We start from the raw sequence: 24593 nt of genomic DNA on the forward strand, positions 1-24593 counted from the left end.
GGCTGCAGTTGTATTTCGCTATTCCCCAAAGCAGTGTGGTGAGGCCTTTCCCAGGCAGGGTTCAAACCCTAGATCTATGGGAGAACTCCCACCACTCCTGCACACCTTCACATGCCACTTCGTTGCTCGGGGACGCAACACATTAAATTCCAGGCAAATCACTAAAGTGGAGCTGGCATCGCTAGTATCAGTTGTGCATGGTCATTCTTGGGATCAGCGAGCCACATGCCAGGGCGTGGGGGGCCTGTACTTCTGAAGATCCCTGTGTCGTTCTTGACTCATCCCTTCCAGCCATGGATGGATCCCATTCGCTGTCTAATCATCGCAAAATAGCAGCTGGCATCACCAGATGAAATTTATAGGTAAGAAACAGCCATGCTGACAGCCCTAGCTTGGAGCTCAGCAGACACATCTTGCACTTTTTAATGTACACCTATCTCCACCCTGGAAAATCTCAGTACTTTCAAGCTTGTCAGCACACAGTTCTTCCTAAAGCTAGTAAAACAATCAGACCTGGACACTTACACAAAGCTTGAGGGCAACAGCCACATGGCATTCTCCATGGTTTCAGCATCTAGGGCTCTTGTGTTGTGAGGACACAACTATGCCAGTGGGCTTTACATTTGGCTCACAAGACACCTATTCAGCATCTTACAACGGATGCAGAATGCGGCATCAAGGTAAGTGTTACTGTTTGTCGGCACAACCAAACCCTTTGCCTTCAAGACCTTGCACTGGCTCTCTGTTACTAGAAGAATCTCATTGAAAGCTTTCTGCATTGAGTATAGGGCACTCCAAAGAAAACAATCAATCTCTCCTCAGCAGACTTGCACGCTCTGGTTCACGCTGCTGAATAAAATAATGATAATGAGCAACCAGCTTGAGATTAGAAGGTTTATAAAGATCTGACAGTCTCCTAGTCTGTACATACACTAGTCTATATATGTAAGTCTCAGTTCTATCTCTTACACTCCTTTAGCTCCCGTCCCTCCCATAATGCTGCTTTACATTACTACATACCACGCTTATGCCCAGCAGTGTTCAACGTCTTCAAACCTCACACGCCTCACCCACCACTTCCCATGGAAGTCTAACTATAACTAACTCACTATTAACCTTGCACTCCGAAGAGCACCCAGGAACCCAATACTAATCAGAGCCGTTCACAGTTTTGGCAGGATTACAAAGCATAATATAAATCATTCAATTGGAGTAGCTACTTACTTGACCACCTAGAACACATTTTGGGCCTGTCAAGGGGTAAGAAGGTGCTCTACAAATGCCAATAAAGTATAATACACACAGCTCATTCAAGCTGATGGGCTCTGTCCTTTTTCAGGCCAAAGTTGGGACTTTTGTCCCAACAACCCTCGTGCAGCTACACCTCACATTTGGAAGGAACCCCATGAACTGACTCGCCTTATGACATATTTAGTACTCCATTGCTAAAATCTGGTTCACTTGGCAACTCAGCTCTGAAGTCTGGCCTACGGTGTAACATGGTTTCTTTTCAGTCTGTGTGTGGTGTTTTCCCCACATGGCACTGGAGAGAAGCCTTTTATACAACCTAGGTTGTTTGCATTTATGGTTAGCTTTCAGTACAGTCAAATAGGCAAGTTATTAAGCCACAACTCTTTCCATAGTTTTGGAAAAAGGCACAAACTGTGAGGGCGGTTTAGTGGTCCACCTGCCCATAGGTCCAAAACACCTGCTATGTAGTTATCAGTTAACTAGGGGTACATACGAAAAATATGGTTTTCCTACATTCATACTTTGCCTCTCATAATCCTCAGATTATCCTAGGCAGTCAGTTCTCTTGGCCCCTGTGCATCATTTAACCCTATGTTCATCAGTAGGCCTTGCATTACAGTGGTTAAGTATGAACGTCAAGCTAATCCGTGTGTTTCTGTGTTTCCTTTGTAGGGAAAGCCAATTGACTTTGTGGATGTGAATGAGGGCAACTCGCGTTGGATCCAGGACTTCCAGCTGAAACCATATGCCAGCCCAGCCAAGCTGGAGTCAATTGATGGTGAGTAGTGTATCAACAGAGCAGACTATCCTTCTCTACCACTCATGGTTACAGTGAACTGTCAGCAAAGCATTGTAGCATTTGGTCTACTTAAAGGGGATATCCCACCTAAAGTTAAATCGTAAGAGGCTTGAAAACCTTAAAAGGCAACCTGTGGGAAACAAAGACGTTCAGCCTTACTCTACTCCGGAACAGAGAAAGCTCTTGCAACAATGCAGATTTTTTTCTATGGTTATTTCCAAAGAGAGCAGTGCGTGTCATTCCACTTTATAAGTTAATACTAGAAATCCATATTTATAAGATGTTGTTTGCTATAACTTTACAGAACGGAGTTCTTAAAGTCAAATCAGAAATGGAAGCTTTTTTTCAACACCCGCAGCCAAAATACATACTGACGGCTAATGTATTTTCTCAGGTATTGACAAATCATTTTGTTACATCATGAATTCATTTGTCAAAATAGTAAACCAAAAACAATTGCGTTGTCACTTTTAATGTGGTTACCCCAGTTGACTGTAAAGTTTGTGTCCGACAAGCACAGTCTTGAGTCTTGCTCCGTTCACTCTAATGCTCTGAGTATCATTCGACAGCACTCTGCCTCTCCTTACCTACTAGCAGATGCATTGGCAGAAAAAGTGATGAAATATTTACTTAATTGCTTTGGGAAAGTAGTTTTCCTACTCATAAATACAGAGCATGCATGTGATATGGTCCTAGAACATACCTTGAAAGATGGTGATACCGCGCGGCACAGCGGGAAAAAGGTTTCTGGTAAACAAAGCAGAGCGTATAACATTTATACCACGCTCTATAAAATAGTTTTCGTTGCTATAGTTCTATCTATTTATACAACTAACTTTTGGCCCATATTATGTCAGGTCCTCTGACGGATCAGAGAGTTTGACAGGGATTTGGCAAAAGATTTAGATGAAATATTCCCCTTATGAGGACCTAGAACAAAAGGAATATTTATATATACACTTTTCTATATATTACAATTTATATAACTCATCATTTACAATAATGAATAACGACAGACTCAGTTTCTCTATTAATTTGCTTTTTACCTATTTTCTTTGAAAGCACATGAAATGGTAAAAAAAGATACAGCATTCAATCTGAATTCCCACACAAGAATATAATTCAGGTAATCACAATAACATCTCAATTTCAGGAGCATGAATTGAGTGGCTAGTGTAAGAGACAAAAAGACATTTTCAATAAGAGAATTTCATATGAACCTAGAAAACTATAGCACAGCATGCTAATAGCTGAAATGCTAACCCTCCGGCCGGAATGGAAAGCTGGGGCTATCCTCACAAGGTATGAAGAGCAAACTTAAGGAGTCAGCTCACAGACAGCATCATCCAGGAAATCTCATAGAAACAGCTCACACGAACGCCTCGTACCAAAGGTAGAACCCCCTCTCTCTTTGCAGCAGAATCTATCACTGATAATTCTACCCTAACGTTAGTCAGTTCAGGCTTTTTCTTGTAACAAAATCCGGGAAATCGTTCCTCCTATTTGTCCATAAGCATAAGGTGTTAAGTCACACCACTACCATCGCTCTTTCCTTTCAAACGTCATTGTTTTAGTTTCGTGCTGTCATCATCGTCCTTCAGCAAAGGAAATCAAATCTACCCCTTACTAGACACACGCATATTCAAACAAACATGGAAACATTTCTCCAGCTCTGTTATCCACAAGAAAACATTTTTCCTTGGACGGTAGGAAATACTAATGATACACTGAACACGTGGCAGCCATCGACAAGGAAGAACACAATAGTCATCTATGAAGTATAAAACTTATTTTCTGCATTTTTCATTTTAAAGCAAAATTAACCCTAACATCAGTGTTGAGGCCTTCTTGTAAAACGTGCAGTTTTCTCTAGGAGAAATAAACAATTTCGGTTATTTGCTCAAAATAAAAGCTCCAGGAGGGAGGAGCTTTGCGCGCAACCAAGATGGTCGCGTGAGCACAGGGCTCCCGGACCCTCGCCGCCTCCACCGACTATCCTGACTTCTATCCTCATTTGGACGACGGGTCGTTACTGGCGCAGCCCCGCTGATCAATTATCCGTTTACAGACTTTGATTTGGACTTTGGGGGCCGAAGATATGGCTCTCTGACTTTTTCAGGCCTGCTCCATGGCACTGCCCCGGGCTCTGTCTCTCTGCCAGCCGGATTGCAGTTGAACAACAACGGACCACCCGAGTCATCTTGGCTCGGTCGTCTACTTTCGGTTTCGTTTCTCACCCAGGGGCCTCATTGACTCTGCCTGCGTGGCCTGTTCCTATTGCCTCCCACCTTATTACTTCTCGGAACAGTGCCTCTGGTTCATTTGGCTCACTGAGAGGCCTGTATTTCCTCCTTCTCATTGCTGCGGGCAACTTGGTTGTAGCCATTTTTACCCGGTACCAGGGGCTCCAGATCTAAAATGGGGCTCCAGATCTAAAATGGCCACCAAGCCTGAGGGTGAAAAACGCAAGACCAAGCCGGGTGTCCGGGGGACTTCCGTGCAATCGAATATCATGGATAGATACACCCTCACTAAGGGCTCTCCTGGAGGACCGACTAAATCCCCGACTTGCTGCAGACGATCCCTCGATTGGTGAGGACCTGTCGCTACGGGGCGTCATGGGCGCCATCTCTGCGATGCAGGCATCAGTGGGACACCAATATGAGGCCCTGTCCCACAAACTGGACACTGTCGCTATTGATGTTAACTTGATCAGGGCTGACCTGGCAAAGACCAATGAAAGGGTTAAGTCCCTTGATCTTAAGACATCTAGCCTCACGACCGATGTCTCCGACCTATAGGCTGAGGTCGGTAACCTACGGAATGCCCAAGCCTACTGTTCTCAACGCCTGGAGGATTTCGAGAGCAGGGCCCGGCGGAATAAGTCCGCCTTATTGGTGTCCCGGAAACGTTGGGGGCCTCTCCGGTGGACTTACTGGTGGAAGACGTTGTATTGAACCACCTAGCACCCAAGGGCCTTAGTAAGTTCTTTGCTGTGGAACGTGTGCATAGGATCCCTGGAGGCACGCCTAAGCCGGGTGCCGCTCCACGTCCCATCATCGCTCGGATTTTTAATTTTCGGGACAGGGACGCGATCCTGCAAGCGTCCCGCCAGTCGGGCCCGACTGTTTTCGAGAACACTACAGTCAGTTTCTATCCGGACTTTACCCAGCAGGTCCAGAAACAGCGACTTGGTTTCCAAGGAGTGAAGAAGAGGCTGAGAGACAGAGATATGAAATATGCTATGCTTTTCCCGGCCCGTCTCCGTGTGGTGTTTAATGAGCGGACATTTTTCTTCGACCATCCTGAGGCCGCAAGTGACTGGCTGGACTCCCTGCCTACGGGGCAGGAACACTCTGGGAACTTTGGACATTCCGGTGGTGCAGAAGGTGGCCCGGTGGAACAGGAATAGAGATCGAGATCGGCCCCCTTTCCATGTACTTGACTTTCAGCTGTGGTTTGAAGCCATGATGTTACTGCTTGCAAACGTTTCTTCCTTTTGATAATTAGGGGGGTGGGCGGGGGGTGGGTAACCCTTCCTCCTCTGGGGTTCTTTTCGTAGATTAGTTGGGTACTTGGGCGACAGGCACACTGCAAGTTGGGGTGGCTTTTTAGTCTCTCGCAGGGGTGCGGGGAGGGGGGTGAGGTGTATGGGGTTTCTTTGGGGAACGGGGGGTTGAAGTTTAGGTTTCGTGTTTATTCACAAGGCACAGTAATGTCGAGCTTTTCTTGTACAGCGTTGCGCTGGGTGTGGGATGTGGGCGGGGCTACGTGCTGGGATGGGGGGTAGGGGACTTCGATTGTTGTGTTGGAATGTCAACGGGTTGGGGGATAGGATTAAACGGGGAGTGGTGCTGCAACTGTTGAGACGTCTATCCCCTGATGTTGTTTTGCTCCAGGAGACGCACTTGCTTGGTAATACGTGCCATGCGCTGAATAGGCGTGGCTATCGTCTCCTGGCGCACTCGGGTTTCACTTCTGGATCCAAGGGGGCGGGCATCCTGGTCCGGAACTCCCTCCCTCTTGCTATTGATGAGACCATCCTTGACGATAAGGGCCGATATGCCGCCATTGTTGGGCGTTGGGAGGGGAAGGTGATAACCCTGCTCTCTGTTTACGTACCACCTGGCCTCCAGACTACTACCTATGCTGACCTGGGAAGGGTTATCCTGGGAGTCCCAGAGGGTTTGTTGGTGGTGGGCGGGGATTTTAATTCCGTAGTTTCGGGGATGTGTGATCGCTATCCTCCCCGGGAACTCTCGAGGGCCCAATCGTGGTTAAGCGACTTCCTCGAGACTCTGGGGCTCACCGATTGTTGGTGATTGCTCCAACCGGGGACTTCGCAGTACACCTTTCACTCTGGTGCACACGGTAGTCTCTCGAGACTCTATTACGTTCTGATGCCCTCTGCTCAGGCCTCCGCACTACGGGAGGTAAAACATCTTACTAGAGGTATATCGGACCACTCCCCGATCTGGTTGGTGGTAGATGCGCAGTTGGGGACGGAAGGCCGTCTGGCCCCGATTAACCCCTGGTACGTCTGTGATCCCAAGGTTAGAGTAGAATTGATCAAGACGCTCGACCATTATTTTGCGGAGAATGTCGGGTCTGTGTCCTCCTCGGTCTCCTTGTGGGAGGCGTATAAAGCTGTTATCTGGGGCCAGGCCCTCTCCCTGATTGGTAACGTTAAGAGGACTAGTCGAGAGGACGTCGTCCGTATTGAGGGTGAAATTGCTGCTCTGGAGGGAGAAATGGAGTCCAAGGTCACCCCAGACGGACTACACCTATTGGGTCTTAAGCAATTTGAATATAGGGCGTTGGTCACGGATGCTGCGAAAGTGATGAGCAGAGAACAGCGGGGACGCCTGTATGATGTTGGTGATAAAGCGGGGAAGCTGCTTGCCTGGCTGGATAGGAGGGAGAGCGCGAGTCGAGTGGTTCCTGTTATTGTGGATGTGAATGGGGTGAATCACAGTGAGCCGGTTGCAATAGTTGAATGTTTTGCTGATTATTTTCGGGAAGTGTATTCCCCTGTGTCCGATAGACCTGAACTGGATTCCCGCCTGCTTTTGCGCGACATTGCGCTGCCCTGTCTGTCTGATCCCGAAAGGGACCTTCTTGGTGCGCCGCTTACGGTGGAGGAGGTCGCGATTGCTATCCGCTCTGTTCGTTCTGGGAAAGCCGCAGGCCCCAACGGGCTTCCTATTGAGCTCTACAAACTCCGCCCAGATACGATAGCCCCACATTTATGCTCGATGTTTCTCGAATCGCTGGAGGTGGGCTCCCTCCCTCCTGACCAGAGACTGGCGTCTATAGTGGTGATTCCCAAGGAGGGTAAGCCTCGTGATCGCTGCTCCTCCTTCCGACCTATATCTTTGATCAACGCTGAACCGAAGATCCTGGCTAAATTGCTTGCTAATAGATTGGTCACGGTCATAGGCGACCTGGTTCATCCGGACCAATCCGGCTTTATACCGCGTCGCAACACTGCGCTTAACCTCCGACGATTGCATGGCGTCCTAGCGGGAACGTTGCGTGAGCTGGCCATTTTGGCGTCTTTGGATGCCACCATGGCGTTTGACACGCTAGAGTGGCCGTACCTATGGGCGGTCCTAGCTAAATTTGGTTTCGGTTCGGCCTTCATTGATTGGGTGAAACTGCTTTACGCTGACCCCTTGGCTCAAGTGGTTGTGAACGGTCGAGTCTCGGCTTCCTTTGCGCTTGGTAGGGGTACGCGCCAGGGCTGTCCTTTGTCTCCTCTTTTGTTTGCCCTTGCCTTCGAGCCACTGGCGGCCTGGTTGAGGTGGGAGCCGTCCTTGAAGAGCATTAGATGGACTCCAGAATTTGAAGACCGCATATCTCTATATGCGGATGATATTCTGCTATATCTTACTTCCCCGCGAAAATCACTGATAGTCCTCTTTGATGTTCTGACTTCGTTCCGCAAGAACTCTGGTCTTGTCATTAACTGGTCGAAGTCTTGTGTCTATGTCCTTTCGGGAGACGCTCCTATTTTGCCCCGCGGCTGTCCCATTACAGTAGTGCGGGAGGGATTTAAATATTTGGGGATCTTTATTACCCTGGACCCAGGACTTCGATATGAACGCAATTTGCTACCTCCTCTCCAGCGCCTCCGTGCCGATGTCCTTGCTTGGGGTAAACTCCCTCTTTCTCCCCTCGGTAGGGCGGCATTGTTCAAGATGATGTCGCTCCCCCGTTTCCTCTACGCGTTGCAGAATTCACTGGACGCCGTGCCTGCTAGTTATTTCCGAGAGATCGAAAGTTTACAGAGACATTTGGTATGGGGGGGCCGCTCTCGTATTGCTATTGCGAAATTGACGCTGCCCCTGTACGATGGAGGTGTCGCCCTCCCTGACATTCGCCGATACTACTGGGCGTCTCAGTTAGGGGCTATTAATCACTGTACCTATGCTCCTTCGCCGAATCCGGCCTTTGAGATGGATAAGTGGCTACTGCCTGGCGGAGATTTCAATAGGGCTCTCTATTCTAGGTCTGCCGGTGGGACCCTCACGGGCCCGACTAGGACGGCAGTCCAGGTCTGGCACCGTGCTACGGTGGCTCTGGGATGGGCTGATGGGTTGACCCGTGCGACTCCGTTGTACGCATCGGATAAACTCGGGTCCCTTTGGCGGTCGAAGGGCTTCGACAGGTGGGATGTGATCGGTATTAGCAAGGTGAACGACGTGTGGACCAAGGGGAGGGTCAAGACGTTTGATGAGTTGAGAACTGAATATGATTTGAATGATAGGGAATTTTTTCGGTACTTGCAAATTCGTCATGCGGTGGCCTCGGTCTTTCCCACGGGTGCGGAAGTGCCGGAGGCGTCCCCGCTCGAAGATAGGGTACTGGATAGGTACGTTCCTGATAGCACGATCTCGCTTATATATAAAAAATGTATCAATTCCAGGGCTGATCTCTTATGTCACCTTCGAGAGGTGTGGACCGCCGATGAGCTGGAACTTGATGATGAGGACTGGCAGGCTGCGATCTCCTCCCCTAAGGAAGTGGCGATCCCAGCGCGTCTCCGGTTCGTCCAGCTTAAGATTCTGCACAGGGTGTATGTGACCGGATGTACGCATGAGCTTTTCTGTTGATGGACTGTGCAGGCGTGGCTGTGGTCTCGTGGGAACGTTTCTCCATATCATTTGGGAGTGTCCAGTAGTGATGCAATATTGGGCTCGTGTGCATGAAGTTATGAGTGAGGTTACGGGTGTGCGGTCGATGCCTGAGGCGAGGTGATGTTTGCTGAATGTTTGGGAACCGAACGATTATAGTGTGGCGCAAATTCGTTGGGTGACCTTAGGAAATATGATTGCCAAGAGAGACATTGCCCAGCTATGGGGTGCCCAGAGATCGCCGACAGTTGAGCTCTGGAAACAGAACTTGGACTGGTGTATGTTCAGGGAAAAACGGTGTATATCTCCCGGGGCACGCCCCGGAAATGGGGGAAGATATGGACTCAATGGAATGTGTATCGTGGCGAGATATGTACTGCCCCCCCCTTCCAGACCTTGATATTGACCCGCCATCTCCCCAACCCGGTGTTTCCTCCGCACAGATTTAGACATATTTGATTGCTTTTGGTCCCTCTGCCCCCCGCACTTACGAAATGTCTCTACCTTCACTTTGACATGTACCTTCCCCCCCCCCCCCCCCACCACCAGCTGTAACTCTGTGATGATGGTACTGCCTTGTGTTTGTTGTTTGTTTCTGTTTCTGTTTTTTGTAACTTTGTGTTTCATAAAAAGTTTAAAAAAAAAAAAGCTCCATTTCATAATGTTCATTTCAATCTTTCATTATTATAATTAAAACATAATAATTTAAAACTATTATTCTGTGTAATTATTATCATTTAGTTAAATTGATAAACAATACACACATTTTTCTGTATTTGCTCATTTGTGGCCTACTTGAGCATAGTATTATTTTCTTGCACCTTTCTTATTTCTTTTTCACAAACCATATGTTAATGATTTTCACACCATGGAAGGTTTAATCCCAGCAGGTTTTATTTACAAAAAACCCTCCTCCATCAATGGCGATATGAATAGTGTTCTGTATGATGTTTAGAAGCTGTGTGTACTAAACCATTATGGTTGCCGTGATGCTCGCATAGATGTCTTGGTTGTCCCTGTAACACCTTCCAAGCCTTTGACAGGCGACCTCTCTTCTCTGTTCGAAAGATCTCTGTGCAAAGTACAGGAAAGGCAGAAGGGTTGGTGCCTCTTACACAATAATAGGTGCAGTGAGGAGCATTGCCACAAGCATACTATCTATTTCACTAGTAATTATGTTAAGAGTGATGCGTTTTAAATTGTTTTATTACAGTTATCTCTATATTGCCTTTCTTACACACAAAACTATGTAGATTCTTGCTTCCATGCTTCGGTTCCCTAAAGGTTTTCTGCTTTTAAAAAAATATATCCTTTTTAGTGACTTCTTTTCATCTTTGAGATTGTTCACTGTGAACATTCATTTGGCTGTGCAGCTATAATCCCTGAGGTCCAGGTATTCCCTGGTCACCCTGTCTTGATGGCACTTTCAACATTTTCATGAAAAAGCGAAGGGTCCTCCTTTTATCTGCCCCTTACACATTTGTCATAATTTTGCCATACGTCTCACGCTGTGAGCAGGTATAATTTGCATTTAAAGGGCAATTGTTAATTTTCCTCAACAAAACTATTTTCCCCAAAAACGTTCATGGCTAAAGATTATCTTTCTACTTTTTTGCCGTTTATTTGCATTTATTTTAGTAATGTTTTATTTAAGATAAATGTAGGTATATTTGACAGAATGACAACAGAGGTGTTATCAGCACAAGCCCTCCTAAATGGCCAGACAAATGATTTCTGGAGCTGCCTGTCTATGCCACTGGGCTCCACCACATACTTCTCATGCTATGGCATCTGTCGACCTGCGTTTGAGGTTTACAGTAAACAGCTCCTGGAGATGCCCAGGATGCCTCTGCATATTCAGACCCCTTTATTTAGGGTACCTCTTCCAGAGGCTGTGCCCATGTTCCCTGCTTAATACCTATGTTTCCTGCCGCTGAGGTCCATGTACCCCAGAGCCAGATGCAACACATAAGCCAGAGAGTCTTTAACTAATGCCCTGTCCCATTATTGAGTCAAAATATGAATTAATTCTCCCAAAAAAGAATGTGACTCCGCCACTCCACAAAAGTGACATTTAAACTATGTTGGCATAATTTGTGTAATTTTGGAAATTTCGCTTGTTACGCCAAAGGCCAGCATTTACTCAAGTTGCGTAATTACACCTCTGTTTCTGGTAAAAATATAGTGCAGGAGTTTCGGAGCAACATAGACAGCCAGAACGTACCGAAATGCTTTCTCACAAAAACTGGCATAAGGGCTCATTTAGGGTAAAATATAGCGCTAAATAATGGGTTTGCATTCCATGTAATTTTGTGTCATTTCCATGAAATTTTGTGTAATTCCGCAAAATCAAATTACACAAATTTCACCCGTTCCTACCTAAAAGCAGTATAAAGAACTACCATACTCCATCTACGCAACTCTCAAAAATAATATGAACTGGTTCTCTAATAATCCAACCATATTTTGCATTTGAAATGCTACATTGTAATTTGTGTTTCACAGTTTAAACATTTTCAGACCATGAGATTTGAAAACCATGTAAGAAACAGAATAATTAAATGTATTCTACTACTTATCTGAAATGAAAAAGCTGAGCTTGTCTGTTTCTGTGACTAATTTCTGTCCTATTTCGTCCTACACTCTTCCCTGCATTATAGTCCTTGTAATCCTTCTGTTTTTCGAGATGCTTTACTATTCCATCATATGTGCCTGTGGTATTCTTGGTTGTAGCTACTAGGTAAAACTCAAACTGTTTGTGATAATAAGAAAATAGCATAATTGGCCCTTCTTCAAGAAGATTTATAATTTGCTAGAAATTGTGCAGTGATGAAGTGCCATAGTAAAATAGTATGTTTGGACGTATTGAACAAATGCAAATCTGCTAACAAAAGGGTGTATTGAATGTGCTTGCTTGTCCTTCTACTGTTACCAGATATCAGGTTAATGTGTGGCCATTGGGTGTTGCTTCTTTTTGCAGTTGTGCCCATGCTGCAACAATTAGACACAGGTTACAAATGTTTTCAACTTTTTCTGCATATATTTTCAGTGTAAGGCCCTATTAGCTCACTGTTCACTAGTTCAGATCTTGCTCTCTGTGGGAAGAGACCTGCTTGTGAAGCATTTTCTGCTTTCTTACTAGGTGCCCGGTACCATGCTTTGCTGATCCCCAACTGCCCCGGTGCCATGTCAGATCTGGCAAATAGTGGCAGCCTTGCTCGCATCCTGCAACACTTCAGCACAGAGAAAAGTAAGTTACCCATTTCCATCAGGTTTATACGGAGGAGATGAAAGAGGCTTAACGGATCACCCCTAATGCAGGGGAAACAACCGTTACAACGCATGCGTTACAACACGAATGGCTTGTTGCAGGGGGTAGAAGGTGTTGGATTTAACTTTAACACCTTCCCTACTGTTGCACACACTGGAGTTGGAATAGTAAGTTATACTATTCCAACTTCCAGGGCAGTGGCGTCACTAGGGGGTGCGGGGGGTGCGGACCGCACTGGGTGACACCATCACCTGGGGTGACACCAATCACGCACCAGGTCCTTGGTGTCACCCCAAGTGATCGTGGTTAGTGGGACAACGCGGCTTCGGCTCACTGACGGTTGTTTGGTACATAATAAGCTATAGAACGGTGGCGGCCGGCAGAACTGACTGTTTGTGCGGCACGATGACAGAAGACGTTCTATAAAGTGTGAGTGGTCGAAGAAAGAGAATGGCATGCTGGGAGTCACATCACGTCGGACGCGGTAACCCTGGGCCTGCCTGCAGGCTGTCAGTCAACTCTAGTGACAGCAGTGGCTGCTACGGGTGCTCAGTTGCGATGGGTTAGGGAGACCAAAGTTAGCAAGTTCCAAAAACCCTTCGGACACCTGCCAATGGAGAGAGTCCGAAGGGTTTTTGGAATTTGCCGACTTTGGACTGCCAGATTGCGGGAAGTCACTAGAAGCTGGAGCCGAGCTCTGCCGAGGTCGGGCTCATCGGGGCTGGTGGCTATGAATGTTTCCCCCACACAGCTGGGTTAAAACCCTGGTGTACGGCCGTGAATGGCAGATTTGAATTGACCCCACAATCCCAAGCATCCCTAATCAAACACCCCTGCCGATCCTCCTGTGACCCGTGTGTCCTGCTTAAACAGCCGGCCGCGTGCAAACGGAGCCTCCTTTCATTGGTCTGGCTTTAATCCCCTTAAGCGGGGCGCGGGGATGACAGTGATGGAGCAGTGGCCTCATCTTCCATAGCCCCGGCCCGTGGGTGTGGGTCTGACAGGGTCTCTCTGAGGCAGCACAGCTGTGTTTAGATGCTGTGTCCGCCAATCATGGGACTCCCAGATATGACCCGCCTGGGGCTTACCCGCACAGGTATAAGAAGGTGCCCCCCCCACACACACACACACACTTTTGTATAGATGCAGCAGTAGCACCAGTAAGCACCGGGATCGGCTCCACGCTCCACGCAAGCAGTCTCAGCAGAGAGGCCTAGAGGTAAGATAATGTCAGGTTTTTATCACATTTCCAATAGCTCCCGGTTTTTTAGGACAAAGTCTAGGCCGAGGATCTAATAGTCCAGGGTCACACAGCGTGATCAAATGGATAGGCCGATATTAAAAAGTGGGACTTTTGTAATCCAAACTACACGATTTATTCACTGGAGAGGATTGCACCTGTTTTATATGTCACGTGTTAACTAACACATGAGTTTGGATTTTGTATAGCGCCAACATGCCTGCTATTGTGTGGCTTCAAGAGCCATGCGCTGAATGAACATTGTCTCATTCGAAGTCAAACGAATCTAAAAGATGTACACTTCTTATGTTATCAAGTACCTTATTAGGATCTTATAGAGGCTCAGCCCTTCCCTATACACAGCTGAAAGTCATGACGCAGCAAAATGATGCTTCTTGCTAATGATGCAAACGCTGTGGGTGAAGATTTGAGATCCCGACATCCGGGTTTCCAGCAGCGGCTTGGGACAGGGCACTTCTCGCCTTACTCAACTCACCGATTATACAAAAAAATGGCGTGCTTTTGTTGACATCTATTGTTTTAGGCTGCCGCGTCGCCCGGGCTCGTAGCGCAGTAGCAAATAGTGCGCATGTTCCGTTTTAACCCTCGGTCTCCTATGGGCAGGTAGTAGTGTCCCTGCTCTAGCCAATCACAACGCTGCTATTGCAGCATTGTGATTGGCGCACAAGAGGGAGGGGGGCTGCTTGAAGCCTGCTTTCACAAAAACGCGGCAGCCCAGGACCGGTCAGGAGCATTGAGGCGGCGTGCCATTGCACTCTGGTGTCGACAATAATGTAGGAATGTTAGGCAGTGTCAAATCATTTTGCTACTCCTCCCTTTCCCTCACACATGTACCCTTACACACCACTCTGCCTGTCTTTCCCTCCAGTCGAGAGGGGGTGACACCTTTACCCGCACTGGGTGACACCAACCCTAGTGACGCCACTGTTCCAGGGCACCCCGTCAGCAAGTCGGGGAAAAGATTTGAGTTGTACGGCATGCGGGGTAATGGCAAGCTTTGTAACGTCATACAACCTTAATGCAAATGTTGTTAAAACTTGTTTCGAGTTTATTATGTGCCAAGTATTACAAGTCTTTGTTGCTTCTATTAGCATACTGCTCGAAACTTACACACACTGCCTAGTGTAGTAAGTCAGTAGTGCATGATCACTTATCTAACTAGAAACAACATACTTATGTGGTTTTGCTATTGCATAATTGAATAAAAAATGTAGATGTTTTATATCTTTATGGACGTGGCTACTTTTTAGGTTTCGCCTAGACAGTGCATGCGCTGTCTTTCTAAACATTTTGTTTACAAACAGTGGGTTTACAGCCCACCCATAGCTTACAATTGGTTAGTTTCAGCGTTGCTCTCCTTTGCTTTGTTCCTGCTCCCCCACCCACCCCTTCCTGTTTAATCTTCCTCCACCGGCCCCTTCCTGTTACATCTTCCCATACCCCCCACCCTGTTTCAGCCCCCTACCCACCCCTTCCTGATTCAGTTTCCCCCCACCGCCTCTCCCTGTTTCAGCTTCCCCCATCCCTGTTTCAACTTAACCAGCTCATCCCTGTTTCATCTTTTCCCCCACCTCCTGCCCTGTTTCAGCTTCCACCGACCCAAGGCCGGACTGGCCATATCGGGCATCAGACGTTTCCCCAGTAGGCTGGAAGCCAGGGGGACGATTTCACTTAAGGGAGCCAGTTTTCACTTTTCGAGGCCGCTCTCACTGTAGACCAGTGCAATGAAAATACAAGCCTCAGTGTAGCCGAACGGCACTGCCTGAGACGGACTATGCAGGGAGAGGACTGGTCTGCCAAAATTTGCCAGCGCTGCTTTTGGCTCTCACTCCTGTCCCTGTTTCAGCTCCACCCACCAAGTCTCCTTTTTAACCACCTCTACCAGCCCCCTGGCCCTGTTTCAGCTTCCCCCTCCAGCCCCCTCCCTGTTTCACCTCCCACCACCGACCCGTCCCTGTTTCAGCTCCCCCCACATTCCCCATCCCTGTTTCAGCTCCCCCACCCATTCATCCCTTTTTCAGCTCTCTCCACCCACCCAGTCCATGTTGCAGCAATCGTCCCTGTTGCAGCATTCGTCCCTGTTGCAGCAATCATACCTGTTTCAGCTCCCCCCACCCGCCTTGTCCCTGTTTCAGGAACCACCCACCCGCCCCATCTCTGTTTCAGCACCCACCACGTCCCTATTTCAGCACCTGCCCGCCTCGTCCCGGTTTCAGCTCCAGCCCACCCACTCCGTCCCGGTTTCAGCTCCCGCCCACCTGCCCCGTCCCTGTTCAGCTCCTGCCCTCTCGCTCCAACCCTGTTTCAGCTTCTGCATCCCACACCTCCGTTTCAGCTCCCAGCCCACCCGCACCTCCCAGTTTCAGCTCCCACCCACCTGCCCTGTCCCTGTTTCAGATAGCACCCACTCGCCTCGTCCTTGTTTCAGCTACCACCCACCCGCCCCGTCTCTGTTTCAGCTCCCGCCCCATCCCTATTTCAGCTCCTGTCCCCCCCCCCCCCCCCCCCCCACTTTCAGCACCAGCTCTGTCCCGGTTTCAGCTTCCGCCCACCAGTCATGTTCCGGTTTCAGCTCCTGCCCACCTACCCGTCCCCATTTCAGCATCCACCCACCCACCCACCCTGTCCCTGTTTCAGCAAGGTCCCCCTTCCCCGACTCAGCTCCCGCCCACCCACCCCGTCCCCCTCTCATCTATCTCGCACCCGCCCCATCCTCGTTTCAGCTCCCACCACCGTTTCAGCTGGCACTCAGCCTCCTTGTCCCCGTTTCAGCTGCCGCCCACCTGCCCGTTGCCGTTTTAGTTTCTGCCCAAATGCCCTGCCCCGTTGCAGCTCCTGCCCACCCGCCCATCCCAGTTTCATCTCCCTCCCGTCCTCATTTCAGCAACGGCCCACCCGCCCCATCCCTGTTTCAGCTCCTGCCCATCTGGCCCGTCCCGGTTTCAGGACTCGTCCCTGTTTCAGCTACCACCCACCCGCCCTGTCCCTGTTTTAGCTCCCGCCTGCACTTGTTTCAGCCCCCACTCTCCCGCCCCATCCCTGTTTCAGCTCCCACTCTGCCCCTGTTTCAGCTCTCGCCCACCTGCCCTGTCCCTGTTTCAGCTCTCACCCACCATCCCCCTACCTGTTTCAGCTCCTGCCCACCCCGTCCCCATTTCAGCACCCTCCTCGTCTCCGTTTCATCTCCTGCCCATCTCTGTTTCAGCTCCCGCCCTCTCTGTCCCCGTTTCATCTCCTGACCACCCACCGACCCGTTTCAACAATGTGCTCATACGCCCAGTTTCAGCTCCCACCCTCCCATCTTCGTTTCAGCTCCCGCACCTTCCCTGTTTCAGGAATGTCACCATTTCAGCTCCCGCCCGCCCTCCCCTGGTTTCACCTTACACCCACCCACCCGCCCCACCTACGTCCCTGTTTCAGTGTCCCGCACATCCCCGTTTCAGATCCCGCCCACCTGCCTCATCCCAGTTTCAGGCCCCGCCCACCCACCCGTCCCCATTTCAGCAATCCCACCCACCCGACCCATCCCCGTTTCAGCTCCCACCCACCCGCCCCATCCCTGTTTCAGCTCCCACCCACCCGCCCCATCCCTGTTTCAGCTCCAACCCACCCGCCCCATCCCTGTTTCAGCTCCAACCCATTCCTGTTTCAGCTCCCGCCCACCCGCCCCATCCCCGTTTCAGCTCCCGCCCACCGCCCCATCCCCGTTTCAGCTCCCGCCCACCCGCATGACCTCATTGATAGTGTACGACTGGTCATATGGCCCTCCCTTTGCAAGACTTTGAGGAAGATCCTAGAGAAATAGTCACTAACCACTGATAATAGACAGAGAATGTTTCTGAGTTTTGAGTTCCCAGAAATCCTTCCAGCCATTCCTCATCTGGTCATCTCTTTGGTGTTTCCCACTTGCACCTAGATAGCTGGCAGCACATCAGGATTTCATTTTCTGGAAATTTCCAGAGGTTGCTACTATTTCCAGTTTCACTATAACTTGTAATAACTTTTAAAATATCAGATGTAGAAAATAGAGCCCTCCCACCCCCGTTCATGTAACCCCATCTACGTGCACAAGCTAATTGGCACCACTTCCTCTATAAGCAGAATGACAGCCAGAGAATAAGGAACATCTAGTTTATGTCATGTCATGGTAGCCACGCTTTCTTTTCGCTTGGGGGCTCCTTGTGCATCGCCTCCCACACAGGACTACAACTCCCGCAGAGCCTTGCGTGCGGACGCTCATAAAACGCCAGCAGCAGCCCGTGGCACGCCTTAGCCAAGCCCGGGCCAAGGGCCGGCCCGTCCACACCCGGAGGAGGCTGGGCTGGGCCCCCATCTAATATCTTGCATCTGACTAAAGGTATTGCTCTCCCTTGTTGATTCGTTTTCGAATCATCATTATGAGAAAGCGTAAAGGTCCTACGGAAAGAACGGGTGGTGGGTCTGTAGCAATGCTGGATGCATTTTTGTTTAGAGCAGCTAGTGGTCTCACCCACGAAATTGAACTGACGCAGAGACACCTGTCAATGGAACTACTTCTTCTTCCCTTGGTGTCTCCTGCACATAGAACAGAGCAGGTCCCACTAAAAGTCTATTCCCCCCCCCCCCAATTGATAATATCGGGTGACATTCCACTAGGGCAACAGGAATCGTCACTGGTAACTATTGGCCTGTTCAACATAATTGGAAGGGATTTAGAATCCTCAGCTCCCATCACGTCATTATGTGATCCTAATAATGATCCCCCTGCAAAGAGGCGTAGGGCTGGTGCGATTACCAAGCCCAAGCAAGCTAATCTTACTCGCACCCCCAAACCTTGGGGTACACATCTTAAAGCCTCCACACTGAGTCATGTAACATCAGTAGCCACTTAAACTTGAAACACACTAACCTTACAAGCCCATTTACTGAGGAATAATGGGTAGAAGTAAGCAAAAGGTTTATGGTACTGTTGGTCTGACCAAGCTAACACAGATTGAACAACAGCTGGTCGCTTTAGAAACACACAACATACCCACCCGGTCTCTAAGTGAGCCCCCCCAAGTGCAACATTTGTGTATACCCGCAGACCCAACTTTAGTACATCATAGCAAGCCCCGAACCTTGACAAATCCCTCAATGCCGGGTAATACCACTAGTCCCGCCATCTGGGTTTGTGGGCCGCATCCTTAATCTAGCAGATATGCAAATGCTCAACAGGAGGCTCCAATAATACAAGCTCCAGCGCCGGGGATTGAGTTGTGATCAATGTTAATAACGCACATTTGGGTCATCTCCTCCTGGACAACCTCTATAGGCCCCCACTTACAAGCACCGAAATTATTCCTTTACCATTGGAGCATTTTTATAATCAGGCTTTAATTTCTGGAGAGGAAAAGAGTGGTAGGCTAAGGCCAGGTCCTCTATTCACAAGGCTTGTGGGGGACCCGATTATGCCACAGGGGGTAAGGTTACAAATTAGATTTGCTCCCCTCTCTTATCTGGAATCATGTGATTGACTACCATTGCCCATTGGTAGAATAGATACAACAGCTAGATCACCACATGGAGCGTATGTAACACCCATGTCTCCTTCGCCGCAGGGTGTAGTGGATAAAAATAGGCTTACCCTTGCATCCTGGAGTGTGGCTGGTATTGCCTTGAAGGCAGGTAACGAACAATGGTCTAATTTATGGCAATCCTTGGAGATCATCTGCTTCCAGGAAACATGGGCTAAGGATCCTGTTTTCTTTCCTGGTTTTCGCACTGTTCACACTCCAGCAGTGCCCTCAATGTCAGGAAGGGCGAAGGGGGGGTCTATTAACCGTGATCTCTAACACCATCTCTCTACAAGTAAGGCAGGTTGGCTCCTCAAACATACATTTTCAGCTTTTCCATCTTCAGCCCAGTAACGAAAGTGCCTGGATTCTAATCATCTTCTATAATAATGAATTCGGGAGCAATATAAAGAAAGTGGTAGAATATTTAAACAGGGAGCTAGGAAAAATTAAGTTACCTAACAAAAATGGTCCACCCCACATCATTTGAGTGGGGGACTTTAATATTCACCTCTGTAAACATAATGAGTCTAAGGTGTGTGGCTTAGTTGACTCCCAGGGCAACCCCCTTATACATTTCTCACATAACGAAGATGGTGATAGCCTGAATAAATCCTATATTCAAGCAATCTGGGAATAATGAATAACACAAAAGCAGGGCACATAGGCAAAACATTCAGGAGGGGTAGACAGGAGTCAACAATTGACTTTATCTTAGTCTCCTCTATAATAAGCGGAAAAGTGGATCACTAAGACAACCTGTTACATGTTATAGTAACCATGCCATTTTATTCATCTCTCTGAATTTTCCCTGTTAAGGGAAAAAACACCAACAGGCAGCAGATAATATAGTGTTAAATAGGAAAAACGGCTACCAGTTAAAGTGGACACAGGTTGAGAAGTTGAACCTAGGCAATGAAGTAATAGCTCAAGCAAGGGAAGACATTATACACTGCTTGGCGGAGGGGACTTCACCCTCCCTTTTAGTTACCCAGTTCACAGTACTCTTAATGAAACTAAAACTGGTGCTTACTCTCACCAAGCCAGCAAATCTTAATCGAACCAAAGGATGGTTCGGCCATGCATGTTTCATAGCAAGGAGTGCCCTTATCAAGGCCATAAAAGCCCATCACAGGGATCCAGTAGAGTTAAAACTCCTACGTAGTAATTGTAACCATGCCAGGAAAAGAAGAGAGAAGGATATTAGAGAGAAGGCTTGGAACGATCTAGAACAAGCTGCTATCTCGGGCAGCAGGGAGTTCTGGTTAGTCAGTCATAGTGTAATTGTCCCTAATTATAAGAAAGGGGATAGGGGCATTCCTAAGAATTACCCTCCAATTTCCCTTCTGGATACTTCTGCGAAGCTCATGGGCCGGCTCTAATTAACCAGATTGGAGGACTGGGCTGAAGAAAATAATACACTGATGCAGGCGCAATATGGATTCCAGAAGGGAAAGGGGACAGTGGACCAATGCCTAAATGTGTCACTCTGTATAGAAAAATATACCAAAGTGAAGGGGGGGGGGGGGAATCTATATGGCTTTTATGGACCTGTCGGCGGCCTTTGATTGTGTCTCCCATCAGAAGTTGTGGCCAATGCTGGAGGGGATGGGGTCGATCCCCTGATAATCCGCTTTATTCGCCAGCTATACGCCAATGCTACTGCCTGCGTCAGTATGGAGCACATGGGGAATGTACATGTTAATTTAAGATCAAGAGGGGGTTCAGACGGGGTTTTGTCTCCGCCCTGTTTCTTTTTTCCATCTACACAAACGTGGGGGAGGCCGGCCTGCCAGGCTCATCTCTGGACGTGCCTATATTTGATAACATCCCCCTTCCAATACTGGCATATGCTGATAACGCGGTCCTAATCGCTAGGACAGGGTTGGCCTTACAATCTCTTATAACATCATACGCCTCATTCGTGGCTTCATTAGACCTCAGAGTAAATGAAACAAAGTCATTTGTCATCATAGCGGGAGCCAGGAGAGGAACAAAATCCACCCATTTCCAGCTGGCCTCAAAGAACATCGAAGTGGTAGACTCCTTTTCATATTTAGGGGACTTGTTTGATAAGAACTCATCCTGAAAAAATCTGGTGGCCGTCAGAGCACAAGGCATGGAAATGAGCCTTCAGGCTATTAAGGGCTTTGCAAGGAAGTTGAGAGCCAGCCCTCTGGACATGATAAAAAATATTTACAGAGCTAAAACAAAGGCAGCGGCAACCTTTGGGGTGGGAGTTTGGGGGTTGGCAAACTCGGATCAGCTCCAGAGCATAGAAGATACCTTTTTTTAAAAACTGGGCCTCTTTACCCCATTCCATTTCAAACTATATTTTACACCTCGAATTGGGATTGCCCCACTTGCTTGATACTATCAGACTGGCCCCAATCCTGTTGCAGCTTTCGATTTGGCGGAGGTCCACTGTCAATTTTACACAATGCATAAATGCCAGCTGCATGAAATTGGACCACTACAACAGGATTTGCTGGCTCAGATATGTAGAGGCCGAACTGACTGCAATTGGGCAGGGTCACTTAATTAGAGACCCACTGTGTAGGAATGTGCCGAAGCGGCAAATTACAGAGATGTATCTTCAGAGGGCAAATTTTCTCCAGAGATAAAAGTATCGGCAACAAAAGGCGATGATTGCGTATGATCTTATTCCACCAAGAGCAGGAGGTGGACTTTTATACCTTCTGTCTATCACCCTCGCTCACCATAGATTCATTCTACTGCGCTTTTGCCTGAATAACATCCCTCTGAAGCTAGCTCTTCCAGTAAGAAAGTTTAAACACTCACATTTGCCCCCTTGTCCATGTGAGAACCACTCGCCCCAAACGGATCTACACATAGTACTATTCTGCAAGTTCTACCACACTGAACGGAAAGCTTTTATCCTACCACTTTAAAGATGCTATAACTTCACACAGGGTGGCATTGTATTTTTAAAGGCACTCTCCGACCCCTTTGTCTCCTTTTCTGTAGCATGTTTTCTGTGGGCTTGTGTGAGAAAGAGGAGGAATCTGGCTTTGTTGGCATAATTTGCTGTATCAATGAGAATAATTGGCCTCATTTAAGAGATGGGGGACCAAGAAGCAAAAAGAAAAAAATGTACAAAGACTATGACTCCTCCCACTTATGGCTTTTAAATATTACTTTTCCTGAACATGGCTAATCTGATTAAATTGCCAAAAACTCTATATAGATTTTAATTGTTTTACCTGTTTTTATACAGTTTTATAATATTGTGATAATGTTTATTCGATGAAATGATGCTTTTATGATCTGTTTTAATAAGAGATCGAATAAAGACTATGAATGAATGATGTCCTGGTGTTTATATATGATTTACAGTCCTTTTCTGATCACCTTCTCTTCTCAGAGCCAATGTGTGCCATTGGACATGGAGTTGCTGCGCTGTGCTGTGCAACAGATGAGAACAGGTCCTGGTTATTCCAAGGATACAGCCTGACTGGGGTAGGAGATCCCACTAGCAACGAGTCATTACTTTAGGGAGAGTGCACAATGGCGTTGACTGCGTAACCACGAAATGGATTAAGACAGGCTGATGGCTGTGTTCCATTTTAGACTTCAGTAAAGTCTTCAAAAGTACACCACTTGGAAGACTCCTGGGAAGCTGGGTAATAAATTGTATTAGAAACTGGCTGAGCAAAGTGTAGCAGACCATGTTTATTCTTTTTAGAGGAAGAGGAGGGTAAGAGTGGGATGCCACGAGGACTGTGTATGTTTTGTATGCTGCTCATTGCATTCATAAGTCACGTTGACAAGCCGCTGTTAAATTAGGTGATACATTTGTTTATAGCATTATTTATTCAGGGCGTGGGTGTGACAATTACAACTTAATAAGAACAACCGTCATAGTAGTTCAGTACAATTAGAAAAGCTGGCATAGATCTCTAGAAGATTGCAAAATAGGTTCAGTTAAGGCTAGTGCTAAGTGGAGTATTTGAGGAACAATACAAAATGATCAATGAGGTTTTAAATGGCAAACAACAGGAAAAGGATATTGAGGCTTTAAAACCTGACTTCAGAGTGGCACGGTGTATTTTAGCTGCATCTACTAAGACTGAATGCCCTACACCCGTATTGATCTGAAAATGTACCCAAGATTGAAACCACCTGTTTGTGCCACTACTTCTACTGACTACTGTGGTAAGCTCTCTCCATCCCCAAACAGACGCCACATATTATCTGCAACCACACTGACAAAGGTATTCTCATTTAAATTAGATTAACTTTACATACCTTGAACATCTCCCAGTTCATTGCGTGTATGGTTATACATGAGCCAACTGAAGGGGAGGCTTGTTTGGGAAAAAAAGTTGATGAACAGATTGCTTCCTCCCCCTTCATTGATATGTGTCATCCCCATGTCCCGTCTAAGATATCTGATTTCGCAGGAACTTGTTTTCTTTCAGTTCACACATGTAATCCTTTCAAGAGTTGTGAAGTTGGGAGAGGGTTACAATGTAAAGTTCCTCTTTTTCCTGGAAACATATTGAGACCAGTGATATTTAGGATATCCAATGTTCTAGGGATACATACCACGAGGAATGCCCTGGTAGGCTATGGGACAGAGAGTTGCTTGCATGGTGGCATGTGCTGAGGAATCCCCAGCACGCACAGTCCTGAAAGCAGCCATGACGTAGCCACACTCCATTTCCTCATGGTTATGGAGTATTTGTTCAGGTGATCTTCTAAACTGGTTGTAAAATGTTTGGTTTAATATTCGATGTATTTGAAAAGTTGAAACCTAGTGTGAATTAAAAACAAAACATTCTTCCAGCTGAAACTCTCCAGCATCCCTGGTAAAGACTTGTGGTGGCTGACACCAAGCAATGTAACAAAAGTGACCAGTCCATCTTTACAATATGGACTGCTGTATATTGTGCAATATATTGCACTTGTTAAGAAAGCATCGTTTTGTGTCCTTTGTACCTTAGACCATTTGGGATCAAGATAAAAAAAAGTACGTAACTGGTCCATCTCTCCTCTCCATAGCCATCAGTTTATGAACTTGTGCGACGGCCAGATTTTGCCAGCCTACCTGTTATTGTGGAGGACTTTGTGAAAGATTCTGGTGCCACCTTCAGTGGTGAGTAGCATTCTGCTGGGTGAGGCCTAAATCTGAATTGTGAGGGAAGGTGTTTTTTTACCACTCTTGAGGTGAGGTTGCTTCTGATTTAAAACACTTCTGTGTACTACTGTAACTATCGTAGGATGGACATTTGGACATTTGGAGGAAGGAACAGTCCTTGTCAACTGCTTACGCCTCTAATGAATAAACATTATGGAATTTGACTTCTGTCTCATCCCA

General features: G+C 47.5%; 1 protein-coding gene across 2 annotated transcripts in view; it reads left to right on the forward strand.

The window, feature by feature from the left end:
* The window catches only part of GATD1 (glutamine amidotransferase class 1 domain containing 1), a 108697-nt gene that overhangs the window by 62995 nt on the left and 21109 nt on the right, over positions 1-24593 (forward strand). For both annotated transcript variants that reach the window (XM_078682809.1, XM_078682810.1), the window contains exons 3-6: positions 1924-2029; positions 12329-12436; positions 22638-22732; positions 24278-24371. In XM_078682809.1, the coding sequence (XP_078538935.1) occupies positions 1924-2029; positions 12329-12436; positions 22638-22732; positions 24278-24371 (403 nt within the window). The remainder of the gene's footprint in view (positions 1-1923; positions 2030-12328; positions 12437-22637; positions 22733-24277; positions 24372-24593) is intronic.

Source organism: Lissotriton helveticus, chromosome 3_1, assembly GCF_964261635.1.
Source record: "Lissotriton helveticus chromosome 3_1, aLisHel1.1, whole genome shotgun sequence".
NCBI classification, from domain to species: Eukaryota; Metazoa; Chordata; class Amphibia; order Caudata; family Salamandridae; genus Lissotriton; species Lissotriton helveticus.